The sequence below is a fragment of the Pomacea canaliculata genome, linkage group LG2 (genome assembly GCF_003073045.1).
Source record: "Pomacea canaliculata isolate SZHN2017 linkage group LG2, ASM307304v1, whole genome shotgun sequence".
In the NCBI taxonomy this organism is placed as follows: Eukaryota; Metazoa; Mollusca; class Gastropoda; order Architaenioglossa; family Ampullariidae; genus Pomacea; species Pomacea canaliculata.
Genome location: NC_037591.1, coordinates 31,067,802 through 31,082,520, shown reverse-complemented (window position 1 = coordinate 31,082,520; position 14,719 = coordinate 31,067,802). Strand labels below are relative to the sequence as shown.

At 41.3% G+C, this 14,719-nt stretch overlaps 1 protein-coding gene and 1 long non-coding RNA gene across 2 annotated transcripts; one reads left to right on the top strand and one right to left on the bottom strand.

Moving 5' to 3' along the window:
* Positions 1 to 83: 83 nt before the first annotated feature.
* LOC112557180 lies at positions 84 to 5,037 on the bottom strand. The gene is made up of 5 exons (XM_025226875.1): positions 5,021 to 5,037; positions 4,179 to 4,357; positions 3,127 to 3,391; positions 2,693 to 2,916; positions 84 to 1,343 (listed from the first exon to the last, which is right to left on the bottom strand). Exons 2-5 carry the CDS (start codon positions 4,349 to 4,351, stop codon positions 881 to 883), a joined length of 1,125 nt encoding a protein of 374 aa, XP_025082660.1. The 5' UTR covers positions 4,352 to 4,357; positions 5,021 to 5,037; the 3' UTR covers positions 84 to 880.
* A 6,515-nt stretch (positions 5,038 to 11,552) lies between these two features.
* On the top strand, positions 11,553 to 14,718 carry LOC112557364. The gene is made up of 4 exons (XR_003097945.1): positions 11,553 to 11,815; positions 13,270 to 13,576; positions 13,959 to 14,061; positions 14,652 to 14,718. It is a non-coding gene; the product is annotated as an uncharacterized LOC112557364 (long non-coding RNA).
* Position 14,719: the final 1 nt, after the last annotated feature.

Here is a 14,719-nt window from a genome sequence, read left to right as displayed (position 1 = left end):
GAATGTATCCTAGCAACCTATCTGAGTGTGCTGGACTAGGACTTAATATCTTTAGTCATAATAGTATTGTGGTTTTCGTACGCAATGCGACAGTTTAACCATTTTTTTTTCTTTCCCTGTATTCTGATTGCTTGTTTTGAGGTGTTTTATCTGTCAGACGAAGAATGAGCAGGTTATTTGCAGGTTTGTTGCGACCACAGAGTTCTATAGAACTTAAGAAAACTGTAACTCCGTGATTGCGGGTGTGTGCAGGACTGTGACGATTTCCGGCTTTACTACGCGAGACACCTTCCATAGATAGTCATCCAACTAAAGTGTGATTAGGGCCATGAAAAGAGATTGATTAATGTCACGGTACAGGCTGATTGTTATTCCTTATTAAGAAGAAATACATGCTTTAGTATTCGTTCGAACATTGCTATTTTTGATAAATGCATTCCACATGCACACGACTAATGGATCCAAGTATACTTGGTGACATACAGACAAACGGACAGAAAGCCAGTGAGATGTGTGGAGAATCCTCTTTGATATCCCGCCTCCCCACTCAGCAGGTATTGCGATCTCTCGGTACACTACTGTGTGTGCTAACAGAGACCACTCAACATCTTTTGAGATAATCACTTTTTAAAACGGAGAAACAGATATTTTCCTTTATTTCACTTTCTACTGTTTATCAATACAAAATCTTGGACTGGCATCCTGAACAAATTTTAATTAACAACTAATCCGTGAAACAAGGCAAGGGCTGTTTGATTTTAAAAAATATAAAGATGTCTAGACTATAAACTATTTTGAAGGTTTGATAGGACCTTCTTGCTGCAGCAAATTAAAGCTCTTCTATTCTGCTGTCCTCAGAAACTGTAAGCTGTTGATATGTTCACTTAGCAGACGCGTACACAAGGCCATAAACAAGAGCAGACAACAAGCTGACGACCCCACAGAAAACAGCGATGCCCACCCAGCTGTTGTCGGGGTCGAAGCTATCCTTGGGTGGCTGATAATCCGGGCTCCACCTGGGCCTGTGTGCAGCGCCCCCTAAAGCACCGCTCGCGCCTTTCTCGAGAAGTCTGGTCAGATTTTTCCTGTACGGCACCACGCCTGCTAGCTGCATGGCCTCCATGGTCTTGGCCACCAGCGGCAGATCCTTAAGGGGGCGCTTCTCACAGGCGGCCTTCTCAGGGAGGTTTTCAGGCAGCAAGCGGATGGCCTGGGAGGGCCAGTGGGACGTCATGCGCAGCTCCCTGTATGCCTTCTTTTTCAGTCTTATGGATTCTTTGTCAGCCCATGCGGCGGGAGTCATGCACACGATCACAGCCCACCGCCAGCGACCGGGATGTTTCCTGAAACAAACAACAAACAGCTGTTTCGCGCCAAGCTCTTTAAATATTTTTATTTGATATTTACTTTTAGAAAATAAGATAAACAAAATTCTACTAGAAAATCCAATGTTTTGAATTTTCAAGTCTTATTTCCATTAAAGGTAAACACTTTATGATGTCTTAGTGGGATTCCTGTTGGCAGGGAGAATAAGGGAAGGAAGACAATGGTATAAGGGAGAGTACCAGTACTGTTTTTACAAAATAAGGTATCCCTGTTTACCTCCCTTCCATTGGCCGAGAGCTGCCGTGCACGAGTCGCGAGTCCCACAATAGGATGGTGTAGAAAATCTATTTTCTACTTTTAGTGTGTTTAGTGTATTTAGTGTGTTTAGTTACTCTGTTAGGGTAAAGTTTTGACTAGGGACGGAGGATAGGGACAATAGGTAGTGAACGGGTCAAGCTGGCAGCACATCAGCCCGGCTGACGCGCCACCCGTCTGGCTGCCCATTCAGCAACCGGTGGCCAGTCGGGGGCTAACAACAACATCCATGTAAGCGGCCGCATTAAATGTACGGCCAGGGGATATAACTGTGTACCCCTTATTGTCCAGCTAAAAGCAGGGTATCGCCCAAGGCGATAACGCCCCCTTTTAGTACTTGCTTTAGACCATGCTTACATCTTCAAAGAAGAAAGGTGACCAGAGATACGCCGACAGGTCCAAATACACCCACCGAAAGGAACAAACAAGACAGTCGGGTACAAAGAAAGAACTTCACTTTTCCGGGTGGCGAGCTGGTGAGCGGCCGCTAGAGAGTCCGTCTTATAAGACTTCAAGACGTAAAAGTGTCCATGGGACTTGGAGAACTTATTGTCAATGTTTAGAGAACTGAAAGTGAACTGGAAGTACGCCGTCGTGGTTAACGCGGAGTATTGCTGTATGCGAAGCAGGGACTGAAACTGTGAATTGTGAACTCTCACGTGTGAACAGTGAACGTGGAATTGTGAACTCTAACAGGACGTAACACCAGAGAGATAAGTTTGTAAGATTAGGTCAATGTTTGTGAAGTATTCTTTTTATATATATGTACTCTTTTGTTTAATTATATTTTATCAATTGCTATTAAGATCTTACTGAATGTGTTGTAAAGGTGTGTGGCGCGCTGGATGAGTGTATGCTAGCGAAGTTAAGCATTGCGCACAGGACCCACATTACGTTTGTTACAGATGGCTCCTTTCGGATACAACTCCTTTGTCTGAACCAGGGAACGTGCTGGTCTTCTAGTCGCATAATTATATTCATCAGACTTGAAGACAATGGTGTAAGGGAGAGTACCAGTACTGCTTTTACAAAATAAGATATCCCTGCTTACCTCCCTTGCATTGGCCGAGCGCTGCCGTGCACGAGTCGCGAGTCCCACAATAGGATGGCTCCTCGCGGAACTGGAACTCTCTTTCGGATACAGCCCCTTTCTCTGAACCAGGAAATGTGGTGGTCTTCTAGTCGCATATAGTCATCAGACTTAAGTGACTCCTGTCTTTCAGCAGTAAAAGCTTCGAAGAAGTCCTCGAAAAATGCATGGGAAGAGTCTAAAGCCTGCAAACCAGACCAGATTATCGTGACTGTGGCGTCCATTTGCAAGTAAAATATCACACGCTTTTGTTGAGAAGCACAATTTTTGACAGCATTAACAGCACTAAACACTGAGCTATGGGACGATTTGGATATTTTCTTGCCTTCTGTCTGTCCGTCCGTCCGTGCGTCTGTCTGCACTGTCAGAGGAAATTTTCTCGTCTTTATTCCTACCTCGAACACCCAGTCGTCGTTATCAGCGTCTTCGAGGTATACAGCGCCTGGGTAAGCGTGCAACCCCAACCTTCCTACTCCTTGGTTGATGTGCAGCCACCCGGAATTGGACGAATAGAACTTTTCTTCGCTTTCTTCGGGAGGTCGGCAGATAATTACGGCGTCAAAGCTCGTCAGCAGCTCATTGGTACCCCAGATTTCTTCAAACACAGGTTTCGCCTTCAACCGGACGTTCCAGGTGGGCGCCAAATGACCGATTTTGTATCTGTGGGAATGAGGGTCATCTCAAACAACAAGTAAAATGTCTTCTTTTTACAAGATTAAGTGTTTCAAGTATGAAAATGATCTCCCCGTTGTTTAGTATTAAGCTAGAAACGATAAACTATTCAGTTCGCTCCATTTGCAGTATTAATCTGGATAAGTCTTAGGCGTTAACATTTGTGTAACTCACCCGTTGTTTAGTATTTAATATATGAAAAAAAAAACATACAGAATATTAAAACTAGAGAGATACAGAGAGAGAATATCTATTCATTAATTGCATTGGCCGTAAATACGTTTTACAGGAGGCATGTAAACAGAGCAACAACAAAAAAGTGAACGACCAATGTATGTCACTCATAACAGACACATTCATACAGCTAAGTATGCCGATGCATAGACAGATAAAAAAAATGCATTCGGTATATTGGCAGAGTTTAGTTTATTCTTTGTTACTCATCAAGGAGCGAACCCGGTTTTGGGCAACCCCTCCCCCCTTCATATTGTGTGAAATGACAAAAAATTAATTCGAATTGCAAACTTCGAAAATCGGTTAATATAATCGGTTAAATTATATGCTGCCATTTTATACGCCAATAATATAGATAAGCGGAAAGTTGAGAGAAGATATAAATATTTTGGGAAAATGAAGAGGTACATGCTCATGTGTTGTATTGTAGGATTATGTACATTCTAAACATGAACCAAGAAGCCTGCACTGTATGCTGCTCTGATAATGGTTTTATCTGGATTATGTTATCACACACTCGCACCCACATGCACAAACATACCTTTGAATGACAGATTGCTTACAATGCGGGAATTGTCCTTGATTGAAGTTGCTTGCAATCCAGTCCTTATACTCCCGAATGTATTCGTCACATTCTTCAACGGTCAGGACTTCCTCCACTACAGTATAACCCCTCTGCTCTAACTCTTCTCGATTTTTGTCGCTGAAAGCCATGAGTTTCTGTAACAGACTCAAGCTGTTATTCAATGATTGCCAGAAGCCCCATCCGAGACTTGTTGTACATGGCTGAACACGTGCCTTGGACAACAGTATAAAGTCTGTTTAAAATCTTGCCAGCGTTTACTGGGATTCATACAAAAACAAACTCCGACAACAGCAACATTCACACTAAGAGAGACATACTTATCCTGCGGCACAAATAATCATGCGGTTTGAAGGCTCGGGTGTACAGACGGACTGGGTTATTGTGGGTTTGGGGAAATGTTTGCATTACAGCAATAGAAACAGAAATTGTCTAGAAAAGAAACACAAAACGATGCCTTAGTTTGAATGGCTTTTAGAGTCAAATTTGGATTCTTTGTTTTTAAACAGTTTTTTTTTTCTAATACCAGCCACGACTTGATTTGGGAAGCTTTCCTCGGCAGTCGTAAAATCAGCTGAGTTCAAGGCCTCGTTAATTTTTGTTTGCATGTTTCTAAATCTCTGTCGAATTCAGCACAATTCTGTTGCCACATGCGCTCGGATCATACAAATGAAAAATGTATATCCTGAACAGCTAACCAACGAAACATTAAGAATCCATCTCTTTATATAACTGTTCTTACACACTTAGCTTAATATGCATAAATCAGAAACAAATATTGCATTAGAAACAAATTTTACTCTGCTCGTATTTCCATGGTTTGTTACTGTTAGTTAAGAACCTTCTCGCCGTTTAACCCAGTAGGCATATGCAAATTTTTTAATAAGCTTTAGTTGGGTCTATCATTATCGGAAAAAAATTCATGCATTAAAACTAGCAACTTCAGCCAAGACTATCATAACTGGATCAGGTGGTGCTCACTAACTTTAATAGGCTTCCCCGAAGAATTTCACAACTGTCAAAACAAAATCATAAGGATTAACTGGAATGTATGAGGATGCTTACCTGTTGACAAAGGGGGCAACTGAAGGTCGTTGGTCACAAACATGAAGACCTGTCAATTTAAAGAGCAGATGCCGCCCAAGGCTTATTAATACATGTCCTCGAGACGAAAAAGGTAAGCCATACCCTGCAAGATCAATAGAAGATGATGGCGAAAACGTTTAATTAAACTTCTGACGAATTATGAGCAGACCGAGACGAATCAATCGATGTATATTTATATAGTTAACACGTGGGTACATGAATGTGCGTCCAGGTATAAATAAATCTCTGTATTGTGACCCAAGAGTTAACGCGAGCAGCATCTTCCTCGAACTGTCTTTTCTCTTTTCTCCTCTCCTCTGAGCGCGCGTGCGTTCGCGTTTGCTACGCTGGTCTGACCTTTTCTTTCTGTGTTCTTTCCTTCATTTTAAAGGTCCTTCAACGGGCAAATGTCGACAAACGTTTGACTACGTTTGGAAAGTTGTGTGTGAAAGTTACTGGAAGCTAGTGGTTTTGGTACGAACGAATGGAATATTAAAACTGTGCTAAGTCCAGACTGTCAGTACTTTGGGGGCACTTTGCCCCGTTTCCAACGAACTAATAAGGAGTCTGCTGAGTGTTGTCTACCTTTCTTCGAGCTGTATGTGAATATGTCACAGCTGTTGCTAAGTAAACGGGTGTAAAGTTACCGAGGTTACACACGATGTTATTCTTGAACTATCAAAATCTCTTCGTGGAAGTTAAATACTTCAAAGGAAGAATTCATATTTCTTTTCTTTCTGAGTATTGTTAGTGATTAATCAAAGTTTTCCATAAAACAATGTCTCGCTTATACTTTTAATATTCTCTCTCTCTCTGCATGTGTGTGTACATGCTGGTGTGTTTGTGTGTGTGTTAATGACATTACGCCCAGTCTTCTCATCAGTTCCTGCATACAATATTTGTGGCCACAAATAAGGACAGTAAAGGACATATAAATTCCGAAGTATGGATGCATCTTGGACACAAAAAGAAGCAAGCACTTCCCCTAAAAAAAGCAATCTGCATCACACGCAGTGATAGAACGGTTAATCTTGCACGAGTTGTCCTTCCTCTGTTTTTGTTCTCTTCTGCTAATTTGTTCAAAGAATGGCGAAAAAAATCTGTCCCCTCTTTATTGAATAATTAATCTTCTGCTTAAAAATTTTCTGTAGGAAAAGTAATTGAAAACATCGCATACCACTTAAGGAGACAAGAGAAGTGAAGAGCAAAAACAGAAAGCAAGCAAGCGAACGGGTCGGGGTCAGTAGCACATCACATTTCTAATTTTAAACACTACTGTATAGGCCTTACATTTATTAAAACAACAAATTTTACAGGAACACAGGGCACAACTCAAGTTAAAATTTTTTAAAACTAAATTTGTTTTAAACAAGGTAAAACTGTTTCAGCCTGACTTCCATTTCCATCAGCGCCATTTTTTCGGATGTGCTTATGCAATGCCTCTAAATAGCATAGGAGCGATTTTTCAAAAAAAAAAAATAGTTTTTAAATTTTCTTCTTTATAACAGTTTTAAGTTTTAGAAACATGTTGTGCAACTAGCCCCTAGTGCTACAAAAAAGATTTTAAAAAGCTTAACATGGAGTGTAATGACATTGGAATTTGTTTTACTCTCTCAGGTCGTCCGAACATGCATGGCCGAAAAACCACATTTACTTGCTTAATGAGTAAGAAATTCAAAGCCGTAAAGAGTTAACGGGGATACACTTCAATCCATGATATATAAATAAGATACACGAACAGAAAAAATAGAACGGATGTAGCGGTCGACTGAAGATGTTTTAGCAACACCAGGGTGTAGACGGCCACGGAAACCGTTCGATGTGGAGGCAGATGTTGCTGTTCTCAGATCACTCCACGTGTCGATACAGCAGGTCAGCTGGCACCTACACTCTCACCGTTGCCACGGTGTCAGGGTTCGTTGATTAGAAGCGATCTGCCCGCCAACCTTTCATGTCAAGAGACTTGAGAACACGGTTGTGATTGCTGTTAAAATCGACAGGCATCCTCCTGCTTTCGGGCGAAAAAAAGCAACATGTTCACTCAACACACCGATCGCTCACTTGAAACAAGATGCAGCGCCACAGAGAGAGAGAGAGAAGGAGAAAGAGGAGAAGCGCACACATGTACATCTATATATATTTTATGTTTGTATATAGAGAGAAAAAGAGATTGAATCAGTAGTTGGAACAAAGAAAGACGAAATAAAATGTAGGAGTAAACAAAAATAACTAAAAGTCTAAGCCGTTATAATTTTTATTTCTTTAAAGTGTTATTTACATGTTTACGTGAAAATGTTAACACCTGATTTGGTGAACGTCTTTCCGGACTGTCTTCGTTTCGAGTATCGATGTGCTATGACTTCTGCAGAAAACAGCTTTATTTATTTATTTATTTATTGCTTATAACAGTCTAATCTTCTATGAAACAGCACATGTAGAGATGTCTTCGACCCCAGGCATCATGTCATGTAAAATATCTCTTAGTGAAATGACATTAGCAGTATATAGTCATGCCGTTATTGATGCTGCGTAGGTCTCTACAGGCTTCATATAGGAGATGGTATCAATTAAGATTATGTAGCAGTAGTAGAAGCTTCATCACCCAAGGTGATGTCTCATCAGAAGATACTAAGTTTGAACAACCTGGATATAACTAGAAGAAACTTTGGTCATCAAGGCAATGAGGTTATCAGAAATCTCGGTATTCGTGAAAGCCTCTGAAGGTTGTTTCGTCAAGCTGTCAACAAAAAGAAAACGATTAACGGTCTTCACGGTACAGGATATATATACATTACATGAGGCAACGCTAGCATCCAGTATATATGTGGCTAAATAAATGCAATACTACAGGATCACAGGTGCGAGGGAAGCTAAGTTAAACCACATTCTATCGTCTCAACGATGTTAAGATGTCAAAAACTGCCAAATGTTTACACGCCGATTCTGTAATGAGACGGTAACGAAAATACATTAAGATAACGGGTTTTTTCTACCTCTTTTTCCCCTTTTTCTCCTCATCTGACGTCAGATCCGCCCAGACAAGAGCTGGTAACTTCCTCCGATTTTTAAACTACTTCATTCCCTTACGCCCTCTAAATGAGATTAGTTTCCAACTAATAGAAACTTTCTGATTCTGGAGTCCATCGACAACTGACAATTGGTGTTTTGCTCTCACCTTTATTCTCGTAGTTGCCGCTAGCTGGGGAGTGTCTTCTGACACGACATTGACCTCAGCTGATGGGTCAGGTCTGGTTCTGAACTAGTTGTCCGCTCCCTGCTGGCCTTAGAAACATGTGTGTGATTTTATAATCAGTCAGGTAAACTACTAATATTTCGTAAGGATTTTGCTTCACTGCTTTGCTAAAATATTAACTAACCTGAAGCATGATGGTATGTAAGTTTAAACTGGGGTATCCATCTTCTTAACCCATAAGACCTTCAGAAAGCAAAGCGGATAGATAAAATAAAATAAAAGTATTTCGCGTGTATCGTTTCTTTTCCCCGCCAACCTTCATTTAGTTTGGATATTGCCTTGACCGACACTGTCACAGTATGAGATGGACACTTACCTCTCTGGATTTCATTTCTGTCTCCTGACCGATGGGATCTGCCTCCTTTGTGAATGGCATCGGTCCTGGAACCTTCCTCTGCTGATCCTGATTCAGCTCGGCCGAACGAGCGCGTCTGCTGGTACATGTGACTGCTTTGTCCAGAAACTGTGTCCATAGAAAAACAAACCAAGACCACAGCACGTCGACAACCAGCGTTAAAGACACTCCACGGAAGTCGAACTTCTGCAAAGAAAACATCACAGAAGTGCAGAGTGTGACACCTGAAGCTACGCCAGGTAACCAACGACCTCACCTGGTGGCGCCGTAAACAACTCCAATGTACAAAAGCTGTAGGGGACTGATTATGCAGGGTCATAACACAATAAATACCTGGAGCTTGTTTATAGTCACTTGAATTTTCTGTCGTCTTGTAGTTAAAAAAAACTCTCTGTACCTCTGTCTCTCTGTCTCTTTTATACCTCCTCTCACCCTAACTTCTTGGTCGCCTGTACCACTCCTGCTTGTTCATAAAAATGAATAATCTTGCCTCACCGGCCCTCTTAACTGGGTCTTAACCAGGACACGAATATATGTTTAGCAGATTTTTAAATGACCTTCGTGTAAAACAATTTGACACAGTCGCCAATGGACCTTGTTTAAAAAAAAAAAACTTGAAGTTTATACACCGAGCTTACATAGCAAACAGGTCATTTACTAGGTCACTCCTTATCAGAACTTATTTCAAATAAGTGTGCGGGGTACATTTTGTTTTCTCTGCCTGTGTTGTGTAAGATCCCTTACTTGCTACCTCTTACACTTGCAGATGTAGGCAGTTGTACAGTACTGCCGATCTGTGGCCTTATTCAACAAATATTCTTCATTAATATTTCACTGCAGAAACATGACTCGTCCTTACCACTTACATCTCGTAGATATGTGACATGAGCATGTGCCTTAAACGTGTACAGAAAATATTATCTTGCATATTATACCATGACCCTATCATGTTTGAAGAGTTGGATTTTTTAAACTCTCGTGCTGAAGGGCTGGCAAGTACACATTCTGTAAATCTTCAACAGTCGCCTACCATAAAGGAGATTTTCGTATGTACAACATATTTAATGACACGAAGTAGAGTTCTAAGTTGTGGAAACAGGCTAGAACTCTACAATTAAGCCTACAGGAGAAAATACTGCTGAGTAGACCTACAGATGTGATTATTGTAGTTGTAAAGTTGTTGTTATTGCTGTATGTTGTTGGAAGTTTTGGAGGGTTGGTTTGTTTTTTTTTTTTGTTTTTTTTTTTTTTTTTTTGGGGGGGGGGTTGTTACTTTAGACGAAGTGAATTTATTTTTCAAGCTCTTTTGTGAAAGAAAATTGCAGAAATAAAATAGGCAACTAAAACTGCTCAACTACGAGATCGTGCCGCAGGCATTTCTGAGAGGGCCCAGTAAAAAGTTTTGTTGAACGATGCTTGGTCATATGCAGAACAGATTTTAAATGCTTACCAGGTGTCACCGTGAAATTGAAGCTAAAAATAATATGTTTTTGTTGTGAATTCAATCCAGCCGTGTCACTCGTGTTACAACGGTAAGCCCATGAATTCAGATTGAAAGGTCATTGCGCTCCACTATTCACCTTCTATGTTACAATTTAATGCATGATTTCCCATACTTCTCTTCCCTCGGATTAAGTTGGTCTTTCCCCACTGTGATAAGACTTTCATTTGTTATCCTTGAACGAAGATAATGACAGCTTCCAAACTGTTGCCAGCATGCATAGAGCACTAGCACGGTACAGTACTCTGACAGAGGAGGACTGGGTTTTGATAAACACAACTCTACGAACCTACAAAAATAAAAATTTAAAAATCAAGGGAGAAGACTGTGGATTAAACATTTACATGATTATCTACCTTGTTGGCTGGAGAAGAAGCTGTTTCGCCAACTAACATTTTCAGCTCTTTCCCTCTTTCTCCACTTTCTTTGTTAATTGTAAAATTGTAGCAAGATGATGTTTAAATAGCGCGCACACACACATACACACACTTTTGTTGTTGTTGATATTTTTAGATTACTCACTAAGATTTATAGAATATTAGTCTGAAACTTTGCTGTCCGTCCCCTGTTTGTTTCTTTTCTTCCTGTCCACTTATTAAGCTGTCCCCCTTTTTGTCCCCTGAGTAATTTGTCTCCCTTTTGTGCCTTTTCCTTTCTGTCTTCCTGCTATCCAGACATTCAATCGTCGGAGTGAAATATAAGAAAAACAACAACAACAACACTCTGATCGATCGAGTAGAAAATCAAGGTGGTACTCACGATGAATCAATAGAATCGTGTGAGAACCTGGGTCCTAGGACCTGTGTACAGCTACTTCCTAAAGCACAGCTGTCACAAGGGAGGCCACTAATCTGGATGGTGTCAAGGGCACACACGTGTCCGCACGCTTACCTTGTGCGTGCACGCGCAAATCTCGGTTATAACACTTTAGCACGTGTCAGAACTGATTTCAGGAAAACAGAAAGGAGTAGGGTGGGAGAGGGAGATGTAGATATACGTTGGTACGAGTAAACACACACACACACGTGTCAACGCTCGCATATATTATATATAGTGGTGGTGGTGGTGGTGGTGGTGCTGAGATTATTGCACCAGCAGCCGGTTTACTGATAAGGATGATAAATTTACTGACCCCGCACGACCCAGATCTCGCTCGTCGTAACATCCGTAACCCGCGCCCTTTCGTCAGCCCTCTAGCCTCAGTCACGTGACTGTCGTGGCGTCAGATTTAGGTCACCAGGTGGGCAGGCAGCAGCCAAAGACGGGCTTTTGAGATCAGTTTACGTTTAGGATTCGGTCACCTGTGAGGTTCATATACATGCATGGTTGACCACTGAGGGGTTGGATGACGAAGATCGCCGGCGAACATGGAGAGTGTTGCTCCACTACCTTTCTGGCAGGTAAGTGCCGTGCAGGTGAGATACTGTCTCACACTGCCAGACTGTCACGTGACATGTGTCTTGACTCTTGTATACACATGCGGAGTACTTAGCCGCCCAAAGCAAAAATTTGTACCAGTGCCTCGTTTTAACTATTGAAGATAATATTTACTTTTGAAAAACGATATTAGACATTTCACTGTAAAATATTACTGGAACACTTCTCCGACCTTGTGGTCCAGGTTAGCTTCTTTTTCTCTTTTTTCTTTTTTGTTTTTGTTTTTGTTTTTTGTTTTTGTCGGCTCTTTTCTCTGTCATTTTTTACACTTGTTTCTAAGTCTTAGACATATTGACATGTCGATTAATTAAGCATTTTTATTGAAACCTTGCAATTGTTGTTTCATTTTAAGAATTAATAACAATTTAGCCCATCTTGATTATGTTTTTTTTCAAATGAACATACACGTTGATGAGCATACATGATAAGTTAACAGAATGGACTGGCTATAGTCAGTATTTTCGAAAGAGATATGCTGTAAGTTTGGAAGGCATGATGCCAGGAGGTGAGTATCGTCGGCGTACATGTGATAGTACAAGCCAAAGGACGGATCACGGGGCCAAGTGGCTGGACATCATAAACAACAGAGGCCCGAGAACTGAACCCTGAGGCACCCCATAAAGCACAGCAGCTAATTTAATGTAAACGAACAGCTTCAGGAAGCTGACTATTCAACTCCAGTGGTGTGTGTGATGTGCTACTGTAGATAGCCTCATAGCCGGCTGCCAGACTTGTATCGTGGTAATTAATACTCTGTCATTAATATCGTGGCGAGGCAGTAACTATGAATAGAAGCAAAATACATATTCAGTACCTACGTTTGTCAAAATAACCTGTGAGCTTTGATCGATGTGCGATCTGCGGCAGCTTGAATGGAGGTCTGTTGCCTCCTGAACACCTTCTGATGCAAAAGAATAACAAATTTTCATTCACGCAAATGCACGAGAGGCAAGGAACCACTAAAAGAAGGACAAAAATAGGAAACACTTGATGAACCTCGGTAAACTATGAAAATAAAGTAACCCAATATTTCCACAGATGTCTATATTTTAATAGAAATTCGTGATATTTCGAATGCTCTTACAACATTGAGAAGACCCGTTGTTGTTTTCCTTTTAGTGCGTGTAGGTTATTAATGAACTTTTTTAAATTTTATTTTTCATTTGGTTTTGCAGCATAGCCAGTGGTAGCGGTGGTAAAAGTGTTCGACAGACAGGTAGTTATGTAGAAATAACGAGTTTTTTATTTATTTAATTTGTTTTTACATTGATAGCTTGGTATAAGCGCACTGTTGTAAGTAGGACTGTCCAGTAATACTAAAAAAAATGCATTTTCTTTCACCTGTCCCTTCTCATCGTCATTTTTATTGATGTTTCACAACCATTAAATACAATTAAATGAAATATGTCATGTGCAGGCTTATGTAAAGGCTTATGAGCTGCGACCATCCGCCATCAGGAGAGTTAACTCGACTTGTCTCAATACGAGTGACGTGGCATGGATGCTGTCCACAGACTGTTTACTAAACCCTCGAGACATTTGTGCTGCTGTGGCTGGCCTGTGTTCTGGACTTGTATGGTCCTTGGGCTTCTATCTATCGTCTTGTCTTCGTTGCCCAACTGCCGACAATCTTGGTGTGGATGAGAGTTTCTCTAGTGACTCACCTTTTCGCTGACATCCTCAGCTGTGTGGGCGCTCTCATGGCCATGCAGTTCCTGGAGCAGGTTAGACAAATATTCATCAAAGTAAAAAAAAAAAAAGGAAGTCTGTCGTGTCTTCTAAACTGGACATATCCTGCGAATGAGTGACTTTAATAGTTAAATCAAGCTTTTCACTCACTCAGTCACTCACTTGATCATCCATGTAGTTATGGTCTACTTCCAATGTTACTATTTTCTTTAAACTGTCTTTAGCCCATGTGGTTAGTTTGTCTTTTTTATATTTAGATGAAATTTATTGACATGTGATTGCACTTTAAAACTCATCTGATGAAAAGTCTTCGATGACAATTGTCAGGAAATGTTCATCAGGGGGTGAGGGAGTGGATAACTTCGTGGGTTAAACCAACGACCACCTTGCACTTTACACATCACACGTTTCTTTCAGATCGCGTTTGGCGCGACAGTCGTGCTGGGACACTCAGCAGTTGCCATGGTGACCTGCTGTCGCCATCTATGGCGTCACTGTGGCCATCAAGACAGTAACAGCTGTTAGTCACATTTTCGCGGCTTATTCTGCCTTCTTTTTCGTACAACCGGGCATGACATTTTTAATGAGAAGGAGAAGTAAGAGAGATGGAGGAGGTGGTCAGACCTGGGTATGTAACTTCAGCAGAATGGGGTTAAAGCGTTCAACCCCTCTCCAAGCCCCTGGGTCGGCAGGTATGAAGTGAGGTGAAAGGTTGCCGCCAGGCAAGTGGAGGAAAGCAAGAGCAAGTGTTCTGTCTCCAAAGTTGAGAAGCGGTGTGCAATCTCGGAAACATTGCATTATGCTACTTCACCCTAGAGCAACTTTTGTCACTGGTTTATAAATACTGCCTCGGGGGTAAATCTGCACCTGCGGTATCTGGACACCTCTTTGTAATCACGGAGAAAGGAAGCTTGTCCTCGAGTTTCCATTTTTTCCTAATGGCAACGACTTCTCCTCACTTCATAACTACAGGCTCTTGATGGCTGACGTTTAACTGTTCATAAAAGAATGTAGTGGCTGAATACTGGCATTAACCACTCAGTTGGCGACTAGTTTCTTGCTGTCGCACCCTGCTCCTGGACCTATCTACAAAATGTACCCGTGTTTCAGCACACAAACGTCGGGTGGCGCTGTTGTGCTGCTGCAATTCGGGGTGCACGTGCAGGTTGTCCTTCACC

What these genes read in the sequence shown, in the direction of transcription:
- LOC112557180 (XM_025226875.1), bottom strand. Translation starts at nt 4,351, where the DNA reads ATGGCTTTCAGCGACAAAAATCGAGAAGAGTTAGAGCAGAGGGGTTAT. An exon ending in AAGCAATCTGTCATTCAAAG is followed by an intron (nt 3,392 to 4,178) that starts GTATGTTTGTGC and finishes TCATTCCCACAG; the next exon opens with ATACAAAATCGGTCATTTGG. An exon ending in ACGACGACTGGGTGTTCGAG is followed by an intron (nt 2,917 to 3,126) that starts GTAGGAATAAAG and finishes TCTGGTTTGCAG; the next exon opens with GCTTTAGACTCTTCCCATGC.